Below are 13183 nucleotides of genomic sequence, written 5' to 3' on the forward strand. Positions count from 1 at the left end.
GCAAAGGCACCTGTGTATCGCTTCTTTAAGAAAAAAATCTAAACAAAACACCCTTGCACGCTCACAAACAGGCACACACACCAAGTCCGTAGGGCTTGTCTTCATGTGTGTGTGTGTGTGTGTGTGTGTGTGTGTGTGTAAGAGAGAGAGTGTGTGTGTGCACGTGGGCCTGCTCCACGGAGCTCCGGAGTCCAGAATAGTGTGGTGCCACACCAAACCCCCCCCCCCCAAAAAAAAACAAAAAACACCCCATCCATCCATCCCTCCATCTCGGTCAGAGTTCCATACAAAAATAAAACCCAAAATGTAAAACAACAACCAAAAGCAAACAAACAAATATGTATTTATATATATATCTTTTTCAAATCTGTTTTTGCTCCATGTACAGTTAACTTCGGAAGATGCAGCTTTTCCCAAGCTGAGTTATTTATAGCGATTCCTGATTTTCATTGGTGGAGGACAGAGAGGGGTGTGTGGGCGGAAGAATGCGGAGGGGAAGGAATGGAGGGAGAGAGTGAAGAACTGTGGCAGAAAGAGGAAATGACAAGATGATTCAGACAAACAAAAGAAAAAGATAAAAAAATAAGCAAGAGACAGTTAGAAAAATGCATAAACAGAAAGACAGACAGACAGACAGATAGATAGATAGATAGATAGATAGATAGATAGATAGATAGATAGATAAAAAGTAAAATAAAAGAAGTCAGGCATCCAGATGATAAGACACAATGGAGAAACAGGACACATGGTAAAGACAGAAGGAAAGCGTGAGGAGGTTATCGCTACATTGAACAAACAATGGCAGTCATGGGAGACACGAGTGCTGGACGCAGACGAGTGTGTTGGAGACTATGGTGGGCTCGGGGGCCTGGAGTGAGTCTTCAGCCTGCTGCAGCTGGACCGGGGAGTGGTGTGGAGACGGGGAGGAAGGCCTTTCTGGTGTTGGGGCGGTGTTGGTTTTGGGGCGCGGGGGGGCGCGGTGGGGTCAGGGGCCCGCTCGCCTCTCTCAGCTCCATAAGCACACACTGTTGGTGGTCTGGCAGGTGGAGGCGCTCTCGGCCGGGGACAGGTAGAGCTTGCCGCTGGGGCACACGCACACCTCGTACACAGTCTGCTTGGGATAGGTGGTGCCCGGCGCGAGCAGGGGGTCGGTCGTGCCGTGAGGAATGTTCCCCAGGCGGATTGTGTTCGCGTTTAAAAAGATCTGCAGAGGGGAGAGAGGGAAGAGAGCAGACAGAGGAGGAGGAGAGGAGGAGAGCCCAAAGAAAAGAGTAAACAGAAGGAGGAGAAAGAGGAGAGAAAGCAAAGGAGAGATGGAAGGAAAAAAGGAGGAAAACCTGTGTTAGTTTCAGAGAGATAATGTTGAATAAATATATGCCATTTCCTCAACCAGTCATGGTTATGGTTGTCCAACCACAGGATTAAGTTTAAACACATGCACTGTAAACAGGACTCATTTTTACCTGCTAATTTGTATCATCTATATATCTATCATTTTGAATCAAATCATAGACTAATTTAGTCTAGGACAGTCAAATAAGATGGCACTACTATTCTAGCTATCTGAAGTACTATGAACACACACACGCACAAACACACACACACACACACACACACACACACACAGCTAGACAATGAAAGACGCCATTTGGCCGCCATTTGAAAAACAAGCTTTTGACCAGACAAAGGCAGGGAGTGTGTGTGTGTGTGTGTGGGGGGGGGGGGCATCAACTTAAATTCATTAAAGCCTTTCTTTCTGATTTATTTATTTAATTTCATGATTTATTTTCTTTGATATCTGCCACTTTCTCCAAACTCTGTAGTCTCTGCCAGTTAAGGGAAGACAAAGTAATGCCTCTTGGCAAGTGACAGTTTCTCTGTTCTTTGTGACGTACAAAACATTCTGCCAGAACTGAATAAAGAGAATGAACAGAAGAAAAAGGCGAGGCAGGCAGAGGGGTGACCGACGACAGACAGGCACCAATTAGCGTAGGTAACAGCACCTCAGACACTGACACGCCATATCTCTAAAAAACAAACATGGCCCTGACAGTCATGGGAGCACCCTGCACACTCTTATCCACGCTCCCTCTTAGCCGATCTTCTTATTCCATTGCACCTAGATAATCACAGGTGCTGTTATCTGATCTTTCATCTGTCAAGTCATACAGCATTTCAGCTTCCGAATAAACCTGCTTTAATCAACAGCACTGGAGCACTGGTCCATGCCTCAGCACATGTTTTTCTAGTTCCCATATGTGTGTGTGTATTAAGAATCCTCCCTGTGCCCAGCTTAATTCCATTAGCCTATAACTAATGAAAGCAGCCTTTAGCGCTACCTTTCTCTCTATCTCTCCCTCTCTCTCTTTCCCTCTTTCTCCCCCCTCTCTCTTTCTCCCTCTCTTCCTCTCTCTCTCTCTCTCCCCCCCTCTCTCTCCCCCCCTCTCACTCTCTCTCTTTCTCCCCCCCTCTCTCTCCCCCCCCTCTCACTCTCTCTCCCCCCCCCCCCCCTCTCTCCCCCCCTCTCACTCTCTCTTTCTCCCTCCCTCTCTCTCTCCCCCTCCTCTCTCTCTCTCTCTCTCAGAGCCTCCCTACAGTCCATCAGCTTCCTGCTCTGGAGGTATTGTGCCGCATCCAGCAGAATTCCGCAGTGCCAGTGTCAAACTCCCTCAACAGGATCAGCGACTCTGGGAAAAACCTAATCCAATCCTGTTTACCACACGGACATCTCCGGGCCACTGCTGCGAGTCCCGGGAATACTCGAGCCTCAGAGCTATGGGGAGAAGATGACCCCTTGCTCTGCTGTCATACCGTTGGTAGTAGGAACCGAGAGAGAGAGAGAGGGAGAGAGATGACGGGAGAGAAAGAGAGAGATAGAAGAGAGAAGAGATACTGAGAGTGTAGCCTGTGCGAAAGTCATTTGGTGAGGCTTATGAAAGGATTAGGGCTGACACACATCCCAAATGAAAGTGTCTGTACGTATTTGTTTCTGTCAAATGCACTGCTACACATTCTCTACCTCTCTCTCTCTCTCTCTCTCTCTCACACACACATACACATACACACACACCCACACACAAACACATACACACACACACATGCCCATCCTTAGCAACACATTATGTTTATGGAGCAGCTGCCTAGTAGCCGAGTCTCAGAATGAAAGTGCAGATCGGCAATTACTAGCGGTCAAAACATTTTTCATGGATGGTTTCTTCTCCACAGCTTGAGATGGAGGCAGAGTGGAGGAGAAAGAAAGAGAAGCAGTGAGAAAAATAAGAGAGGGATAGACCGGGCGAAGGAGGAAGAAGAGGAGTGGGAGGAAGCTCTCTAGAGTCGGAGACATACACACACACACACACACACACACACACACACACACACACACACACACACACACACACACAGACATGCTAGGCCCATATGCCCTCTGTGGCTCGTTTCACCCACCATAACAACATCAAACCAAGAGCCAATCATATCACTGCAAAACATGTGTCTGCCTGTCTACAGCGCACGCTCCGAAAGCAATTCCAACGTAATGGAAGTGAAGTCCAAAACTGTGTATTTTAATGAATTATGCAAATAGAAAAAGGCCTGGAAAGACTCGCTGACTGACTGACTGACTGACTGAGAGTGTGCGAGTGAGTGAGTCAAGAGAAAGAGCAAGTGAGTGGGGGCTAGCGAGCAATAGAGAGAGAGAGAGAGAGAGAGAGAGAGAGAGAGAGAGAAGTAAGGAGAAAGGGAGTTAGTGACTGAAAGAGAGAGAGAGAGAGAGAGAGAGAGAGAGAGAGAAGGAAGGAGAAAGGGAGTTAGTGACTAAAAGAGAGAGAGAGAGAGAAATCAGTTTTGGAATGATTCATGTCACTGCCCCGAGCAAGGCAGGCTGGGTTAATGAGCTACTGGGCTTAATCAAATGAGAATAAAACACATTTAGCCCCACTGATGAGGTCCAGTGATCCCCTGCACACCTGCTGACAGTTCCAGAATGTTCCGCTACGGAGAATCACACACAGCTGCCTGCACTTGTTTTCAGTGACAACAGAAGAGCGGCTGTCGAACTCACAGTCTCTGGAGGCCTTTTCCTCCCTATCAAAACATACTTCTCACATAAGTCCCCAAAGACTTACAACACAAGAGCTTCACTCAAAATATCATGAGTGTGGGAGTGTCTCTGTGTGTGTGTGTGTGTGTGTGTGTGTGTGTGTGTGTGTGTGTGTGTGTGCTTTGGGGAATGGGAGAAAATCTGGTGTAAAATACTTGCAGAGCTTCCCCTGCGGTGCTAATGTAATTTGCACACTGTGTTCAAATAAAGAATAAAAAATAAATATATATAGTTGATAAATAAATACAGTATACGCAGCAATGTGGGGGCCTAACAGCCTATCAAAACATTGTTTCCATGAAAACATTATGTGTGGTAAGGAGGCAACTACTCACAGCAAGTTTCATGTCAATTGACCAAAGATTGGCTGAGATATAACCTCACTTCCTGTTTGGCATCTTCACCGCCAGTTTTGATTAGACTGATTGGACTGAAGATCACCTATGCCAAATTTCGTGAAAACGTTCTTGTTTTCAATAAAATATCCAAATCCAATATGGCGAAAAATCCAATATGGCAGAAATTGACATCACGGGATGTGTTGAACTTGGCTTTATCCAAGGATACAGCCTCATGTTTGAAAATCGTTGATCCGTTGGTAGCATAAGAGAGGTTGAGGTGCAATCATGAAACTTTACTTTACTTTTTACCATACGATTCCATGAGCTGCCATAGACTCTTATTACGGAACTAAGAAGATGAATAATAATAAGAAAAGGTACAAACACAACGGGTGCTTTCACAGCTTCGCTGCTAGGAACCCAAAAATAAAACGCGGTAACGCTTTAGAATAACATGTGCTTATTAGGTATTAACAGTGCATAATAAGCAGTTAACAATTCATTACTAACAGTTAGTTAACTGTTGTTATCCTTTAATAACATTAACTAACTGTTAACATGCAGCTTGTAAGTGATAATAAGCGGCCTTTTAAGTTACTTACAAGCATATTTGTTTACAGTTGTAAGTGTTAACAAGCAGCTTGTTAATGCTTGTTAATGGTGTATAAGACAAAGAGGTGGATAACTAATACGCTTATAAGACCTTTCTTACCTATTTGTAGTACATTTTGAAGCCCCCCAATCTAAAGCGAGGACCATGTAGCCTAAAGTTCCACAAGCCCAACCTTCTATCTCTCTATACTGTATCTCTCTATCTAGCTTGGTTTAGCTGTGAGAAATACACCTTCAAAATTGTTGCAGTGAGCAGGAATCGAACCCCGGTCTCCCGCATCAAAGAGTGCATCGCTACTTGTTGAGCTACACTACTGTTACTAATTGCCTGATGGAAAATATTCCGATGTTCTATATCATACTAGCTATGCTTTTTACAAATATGTTTCTGATGGAAAAGTGGTGTTTAATTTCCATAATCTTTGTTCAGTGAACGCATAAAACAGTTTGTCAGTTTGTCAGCAGTCTAAAGATATGCCAGATTTGTATATAGTTTGGTTACCTAGCAACCGAGGCTTAAAGACGATAAGTGGGTGCGTTCAAAGCTCTGATTCAAAGTTGCAAACATAGGCGAACGTTCGTGATCGATTTGAAACATGTTTCAGTTTGCCTTGAACAGGGGCGAACATTCGTGGTCTGTTTCTGCATTAATTAAACACCACTTTTCCATCAGAAACATATTTGTAAAAAGCATAGCTAGTGTGATATAGCACTTCGGAATATAGAATCAAAATAACCAATTTCATCAGCTGCATAGGAAAAATAGTGTAGCTCAGTAAGTAGTGATGCACTCTTTGAAGCAGCAGACCAGTTTGATTCCTGCTCACTGCAACAATTTTAAAGGTGCATTTCTCACAGCTAAACCAAGCTAGATAGAGAGATACAGTATAGAGAGATAGAAGGTTGGGCTTGTGGAACTATAGGCTACATGGTCCTCGCTTTAGATTGGGGGGCTGCAAAATTTACTACAAATAGGTAAGAAAGGTCTTATAAGCGTATTAGTTATCCACCTTTTTGTCTTATACACCATTAACAAGCATTAACAAGCTGCTTGTTAACACTTACAACTGTTAACAAATATGCTTGTAAGTAACCTAAAAGGCTGCTTATTAACACTTACAAGCTGCATGTTAACAGTTAGTTAATGTTATTAAAGGATAACAACAGTTAACTAACTGTTAGTAATGAATTGTTAACTGCTTATTATGCACTGTTAATACCTAATAAGCACATGTTATTCTAAAGCGTTACCTAAAACGCCAATCCCGCCTTAGTCCTCTCCAAGTCTCTGGAAGGGGGAGAGACACAAACAAATAACAGAATTTAAATAGACTCGGCCAAATCTCTCTCTCTCTCTCTCTCTCTCTCTCTCTGAGGCCTGGGTGTAGTCTATCTATCCTTAAACTTTCATTTATGTGCTTCTGCACTGTCCTGCTTGCCTCCTCGTGTTAATGAGACCTGAGCTGTGACTGTGTGGCCAAGCCAGGTGAGTAGCTGCTTGGACTAATGAGAAATGAAGCTGGCTCACCCCACGCGCTGTGGAGCAGGCCAGACTCATTTACCCGTGTGATTAAGTAACGCGGCGGCATTCCATGCCTGATGTTTGTGGCCCCTTATAGATTTGTCTTCATCTGCCAGAGGGCGTTGTGTGTTGTTGGGGGGATTTTCTCGGTTATTTCACCTAAATCACATGTATTCCAGGCCGTGCCAAAGGCTTTATTAAGATGCATGGCGAGCACCTCCGGTCCCCACGGGCCTGCACAGGCTTCGCTTATGTGGCCTTATGCAAACAAATGAAGCATTAGTCCAAATCTGCTCAGAACCACGCCAGTTTGTCACTTCAGCTTTCGTGAAACATGTGTATCTATCTACCTCATGAAGTGGGGATGACCAGCCAGAGGACTCTCTCTCTCTCTCTCTCTCTCTCCTGTTCTCTCTCTTTCTCTCTTTCGCTCACTCTCTCAGTCTCTCTCGTGCGCGCTCTCCCTCTGTCACTCTCTCTATATCTCTCAAACTTTCCCCAGCCAGAAAGGTTGTAATCATAAATATCATTTATGGTCATTTAAGGAAGGGCCTGTCATAGGGTCTGACAAGAGATGTTTAAAAGAAATAATACTATAATGGCTGCACTTCATTGATGATTCTACATGTCTATGCTTGGGACTGATAAATTGGTTTCAGTCTGGACTTTTAGCAGTGGAATTGCTTTGTATGAGACAGAGAAAAGGTCTCTGGGTCTCTTTTTGTTAGTGGTTGGAGTTGAATGATACAGCAGATCAAACCATATGAGTTTCACAAAGATAGTCTTTGGGACTCTTAAGTGTTGAGGAAAAGATGTAATTTACGTACACAAAAAAATGACAAAAATAGAGAAAAGAGCCCCCCCCCCCCTGTTGGGTCCATTGAGGTAAGCCTGAGGAAAGGGAGGCATAATTCCAGAATGTTCTGTCAGCTCTCGTTCCCTTTAACTTTAATGGAGAGCTGAGAAGTGATGGGATGTCTAAGTCAGCCTTGCGGTGTTTGGCTCTAATTCCATCCACAGGAGGAACGAGTGGGAGTGGGAAGAAACAGAAATGGGGGATGAGGGAATGAAGAAGAAACTTTGAAAGTTTAATGTAGCTTTTTAAGTGGCAGCTGCTGACAACATTGATTTTGCTTTAAGCCTTCTCTTGTCTGACGGCTTTTATTTTCTCCACCAAATTGACAGAAACATCTATTTTCTCTCCTCCTCTTGCTCCTAACCCACTCGCCTGCCCCCGTCCTCTCCTCCTGTCTTCCTCCCCCAAGAGAGAATAATAGAGAATTAAGAAAAGAGAGAGAGAGCAAATGGAAGAAAAGAGGGGGGGGTAAATCAGATGTTCCGACGCTGATATGAGCGCTGGCTGTAAATTGTGTTGCAGCGTCCCGGCAGATGAGAGACGCGAGATGGAGGTCAGGGGGAGACAGACGCCGTGGTCTGCTGTCTGACCACACCGGAACGGGACGTGATACGGAGAGAGAGAGAGAGAGAGAGAGGAAAAAAAACAGACGAGAAGACGAGGCGATGAGATGACTGCTCAGGAACCAAGAAGCATCTCTTTGTCACACTTGGCTCAGCACGGAACTGTCGTCCACTCACCCTGGGCCAAAAGTCTGTGTGAAACCGCTGCACATGTCTCTTCATGAAGTCCAGGATGGAGAAATATTAGGGTAGAAAGAGAGAAAGGAGGAGTGAAAGAGAAGGGGGAGGTGGATTGACAGGACACAATGATCTATTGCTCTGCTCTTCACAAGTTAATTAAAGAGAAGTCACTAAAGTGAGTGGCTAGCCACGGAGGTGAGGAGGAGAGACGAAGAGAATGCAGACAACTCAACCCAGCGTCGCTAATTTGTGGACGCAGGGATGCTGGAACGAGGTGAAGAATCAATGTCAATCAGGCAAGGCCATCACTAACTTCACATGACTGGGCGTGCTCACGGGGCCTGGGCTCAGGGTGTATGTGGGAGAGGAAGATGGGGAGGGGGTGGAAAGGTACAAAAGTCTCAAGCACAAATCTTGAAGTGGATGGTGTTGTGTGGGCAGTTCACAAAATCTTCTGTTCCACTCTCTCAGTGTGCCTGTTCCACTGCACTTTGCCCTGAAATCACAGTCTGTGGGCGTGGGTAGGTGTTATTTCTTTGAATCCTTACAAATTGACTCCAGCAAATTACTACAATGAAAGCAGCTCTTGCGGGGGTGACTTTGCAGGAATTGCTATTGCTAATTTTGTGTTGGATTATATGTCTTTGAATCACTCAGTCCTTCTGGCAGTCTCATTTCTGGAGTTTCATTGTAAACTTGGCCAAGCTGGTCTGCTAATGTTTGCCCAGGTGAAATCTACAGCACCCACCTTTGCAGACTCTAAGACAAAAAACCCCAAGAAGGTTTCAGAGTTCTAAACAGAAACTTGTTAGTCGGCTGAGGGCAGCTGAGGTGCCTGCTTTCCTGTGATCACTCGGATGCAGAGGGCATTCTGTGAGGCATATTAAAAGTGCAGCTATCATGGGCCAGTTTTGCTTATGCTACAGATCTGGGAATGTAGGTTAGCTTCCGAGCATCTGGGGAGCTGTTTCTTGGCGCGATGACTCAGCAAATCTCGTCCAGATGACGTCGCCCAGGAAAAAGAGCGTGCAGCACGGCTAAATCCCAAACTCCCACGGGAGTGCCGTCTACGAAGCCGTCACAATGGGCCACTCCACCAATGTCACCCAAACCAACGTCTCAGCAAAGTGAGAAGAACAATCCCTTTCACATTTTCTTATGGCATTTCAGTTAGTTACTGTAAACTGAAAAGCTCCCGTGTTGACAGACGAGTCTGATGAGAGTACCACAAATATGCTAAACTCATACTGCTCTTCTCCATTAAGAGTATGTGTGGAGTTCATAACCAAACAAACAAACAATGCATACAAATGGCAAGATCTCAGAAGATCCACTCTTCCTAAACATGACCTTCAAATGGAGTCCCTGAGTGTTAAATTGTCAGTGATGTTTCTCTTGGATTGCTTTGGATCCCTCCCAGCTCATTCGAAGGCAACATCTTGCAGCTCATAAATGTTTTACGGCTGGCTGATATTAATGGATGAGTAAAAAAAGATGGTCAGAAAACACCATACGTGTGCAAAATATGTACACTTCCATGGTCTTTAATGACAGCAATTTTACAGCGCTAAAAATGACACTAAAAATTAAACACCACTTTTGCATATTCAGCCAGATTTAGATCAGCAAATCCCCCATTATGTTGAATTATAATTTAAATCACTACTTAAATAATAAAAAAGCAATTCCGGCTTTTTTTTCCCTCGCCTACCCTCCTGACTTCCCCTCTTCCCTCATTAGACACAGATGAAACGTACAGTGTAACCATTACATATTAAACATGGTGATCTCAACCAGAAAAAGCCAATTTGCTGCCTACACATCTTACACGACACCAACAGCACTTCCACCCAGTCATGCGCTCAACGCTCTCGCTTGAAGTCCACTCAATACAGGACAAGATGGCCCTTTCTGACAATGTGAGACTCTGTTATAGTCGACATCCCGTAACTGTGTGCTGGCAGTGGCTTCATGGCCCTGGCTGCATTTCTCTGGCCAGCACATACTCTGATATGTATATTCATAAGCCCTTCTGTACGACTGCCACGGTCAAAGCATTAGACATAAAAAGCTGCCATTTGAAGAAGAGCACCCCAGTGTCCAATGTAGATCAATTACATACAGACACAGAGCCAGGCTAGTAGGGGACATCATGGCTATCATGGCCATCATATCAGGACGCTTTTTTCTCTGGTGATGTACAGTATTAGCAACCATGCTGTGAATGATGGCAAATGATATTGGATTTACAAGTGCAATATCTCGGGCCCCTAGCTGAGAGGTCCCACTAGAGAGATCCTGGTGATATAGAGATACATACCGTGCATCTACATCATCTCCCATATAGAGATAGATACATACTGTTCATCTCCATCATCTCCCATGTGAAAAGCACAGCCAAATCCAGCAGTGACGGAAACCAGTATATGACTCTGGCAGGTCTTCTTTTCTTTTGTTTGTGTAACGGATGCCAGCTAGCATAATCGTGTGTGTGGAACGTTAGTAAACCTCACTCCCAGACACCTCAAGAGCGGTGTTGGCATGAAAGCTAGCAGCCTGGGCTTTTAGCTTGATTGTCAGCACGCTCGACTCCCAATCCAAAGTGCTGCTGTTTCGCGAGTTCCGAGTCCAGGCGTGTGCAGGGCTGAACCGCGCAGTTTCACAAAACGCAGGTTACATTTGCGTTAGAGACAATAAGCATCATATGAAATAATGAAAATATTTTCCTGAAAAAATGTAGCCTTTTCCCACTCTACTTGTTTCCTTTGTGTAATGTTGCTGCAAATGGCTGTTATGACACAGCACGCGACAAAATCATTACAAGAATAAATAAAGTCTTTCAATTGCTGCTTGTAAAAAGTTGAATCATGACATGAAACCAACTGGCCCTTATCAGACAGGTCTGATTTGACCGATGCTTTGGCTGTTTGCATTTCAGCGCGTGTGACCACAGGTGGTGCAGGATGGATGTGTTCAATGTTTACACGACGGCAGGACTCACGTCTCCCTCTGAAGACTCCAAGGTGAGGTCCTTTCGACAGGATGCCTTGAACTCGCCGACCCCTGCGTTGACCTCCACGCCTTTCGGCGCCTCCAGGGACAGAGTCCTCGTCGGGGACTCCAGCCTGCAAAAGACACAACACATGGGAGTCAGAGACCAACCCACCGCACCAAGCAGTATTAATACTCATCATAACGCACATCATACACACACAAACTCTCTCTCTGTCTTTCTCACACAAATACACACTCACACACACACACATACACACACACACACACACACACACACACACTCACTCACTCACACACACACACACACACACACACACACACACACACACACACACACACACACACACACACACACACACACAATCATTCCAAAGCTTAACTTCATCTGGCAAACAATGATCAAAAAACCAGATGCAGACTGAATCAAATCTTCACCAACATCACAGGCATGTCAACGTTACTGGGCAGGTTCACAACCATTAGACCATGATTCCATCAACAGCACAAAGGGATCCAAGAGTCCCACTGAGGACCCTTAAGGCCTCCTGAGGACACATTTCACACATGGTTACATGGCTCAGGGTCAGAGTGCAGCAGCAGCACCGGTGCAGCTGAAAGGAGGCTGTAAGTGCTCAGTGCACCTCAATACATGTTAGTGGGTCAACAACCCCAGGTGGACGCACTGGAGATTGGGAAGGCTAATGACTGTGCTTGCAATGTGGCTGCTTTGCTTCTTTGTCAAATGGCAGCAGAGGGAGGAGCCTGGGGGTTATGTACTATAGATTGTGCTGATACGGACTGTTTCCAATACATTTCAGCATCAGCACAGTTGTACTGTTTGTGAGTTTGTGTGAATATACATGCAGGCTCTCTCTCTCTCTCTTTAAGAGTTGTAATACATTACATCTGACACTTTGTGTAGCAACTATGCACATTTTCCCTCCTTTTAAACACACACACATACAGGCACACACACACATACAGGCACACACACACACACACACACACACACACACACACACACACGCGCACGCACACAAACACACACATACACACACACACGCACACACACACACACACACACACACACACACACACACACACACACACACAGACACAGTCTTGTTCACAGCCTCCCTGTGGATCAAGTGGTCATCTGCTCCAGTGATGCATGTGTGGTGCTGGTAGAAAAGATTCCTGTATAATTAATGACCTGACAGAAATGAATACATTGACTTAACGATCCCTCTGTTTTTTTCTTTCTTGTTTATTTCATTTTTTATCCCCCAGCCTCCCTCAGTGTGTTGGCATTCCGGACTCTTTCCCCCGAAAACTACCACGTCTAAGAATAGCACCATGGGCTGCTCGAAAAGAGGAATTCAATCAAAGCATTGATTTCCTGTTGTTGTGCACACTCAAGCATTTCTGTGGAGCAAAGGGGAGAAAAAAGAAAAAAAAAACAGAAAAAGGGGGAAGTGGCATTAAATCCTAAGTTTCCATGCAGGCGGAGTGATATTTTATATGAAAGATAACGGAGTCGGAGGAGGGAGGCTCTTATCAGAAGTCCTCTTTATTCTCCCTCTGCACCCCCTCACTCTCTCTCTCCGCTAGTAGGGAGATGCGCCCTGACCTTCAGTGCCAACTAGACACATTTTATGCGCTGCAATATTTGTTTAACCTGACAAGATAATCTGGGCATAATAAATCAACCCCAAACTTAATATCTTAATTTGTCAAGACCCCCCCCCCCCACACCGCGTACACACACCCATCTACCCACCCTCCCGTCCATTTTACCAAAGCTGAGAGGAAAACTAAATAAAATGCAGATGCGACACAGGCATTGTACGTCAGTGTGTGTGTGTGTGTGTGTGTGTGTGTGTGTGTGTGTGTGTGTGTTTGTCTATGTGCGTGTGAGTGAGAGTGTGTGTGTTTTTCAGTGTGTGTGTGTGTGTGTGTGTGTGTGTGTGTGTACGCATGTTAGTGAAG

The 13183-nt window shown here is 45.0% G+C and overlaps 1 protein-coding gene across 1 annotated transcript in view; it reads right to left on the reverse strand.

Moving 5' to 3' along the window:
• Window positions 1-1006: 1006 nt before the first annotated feature.
• sgcz (sarcoglycan zeta) overlaps window positions 1007-13183 on the reverse strand; it is a 112356-nt gene continuing 100179 nt past the window's right edge. Inside the window, exons 6-7 of the mRNA XM_076295997.1 lie at window positions 11181-11304; window positions 1007-1204 (exon numbers count right to left, since the gene is read on the reverse strand). Coding sequence (XP_076152112.1) covers window positions 1007-1204; window positions 11181-11304 — 322 coding nt within the window. The remainder of the gene's footprint in view (window positions 1205-11180; window positions 11305-13183) is intronic.

The sequence above is a fragment of the Alosa pseudoharengus genome, unplaced genomic scaffold, assembly GCF_046254945.1.
Source record: "Alosa pseudoharengus isolate Yale_2024_CS ecotype anadromous, Long Island Sound unplaced genomic scaffold, YU_APseudo_1.1 YU_APseudo_1.1_scf_2, whole genome shotgun sequence".
Taxonomy (NCBI): Eukaryota; Metazoa; Chordata; class Actinopteri; order Clupeiformes; family Clupeidae; genus Alosa; species Alosa pseudoharengus.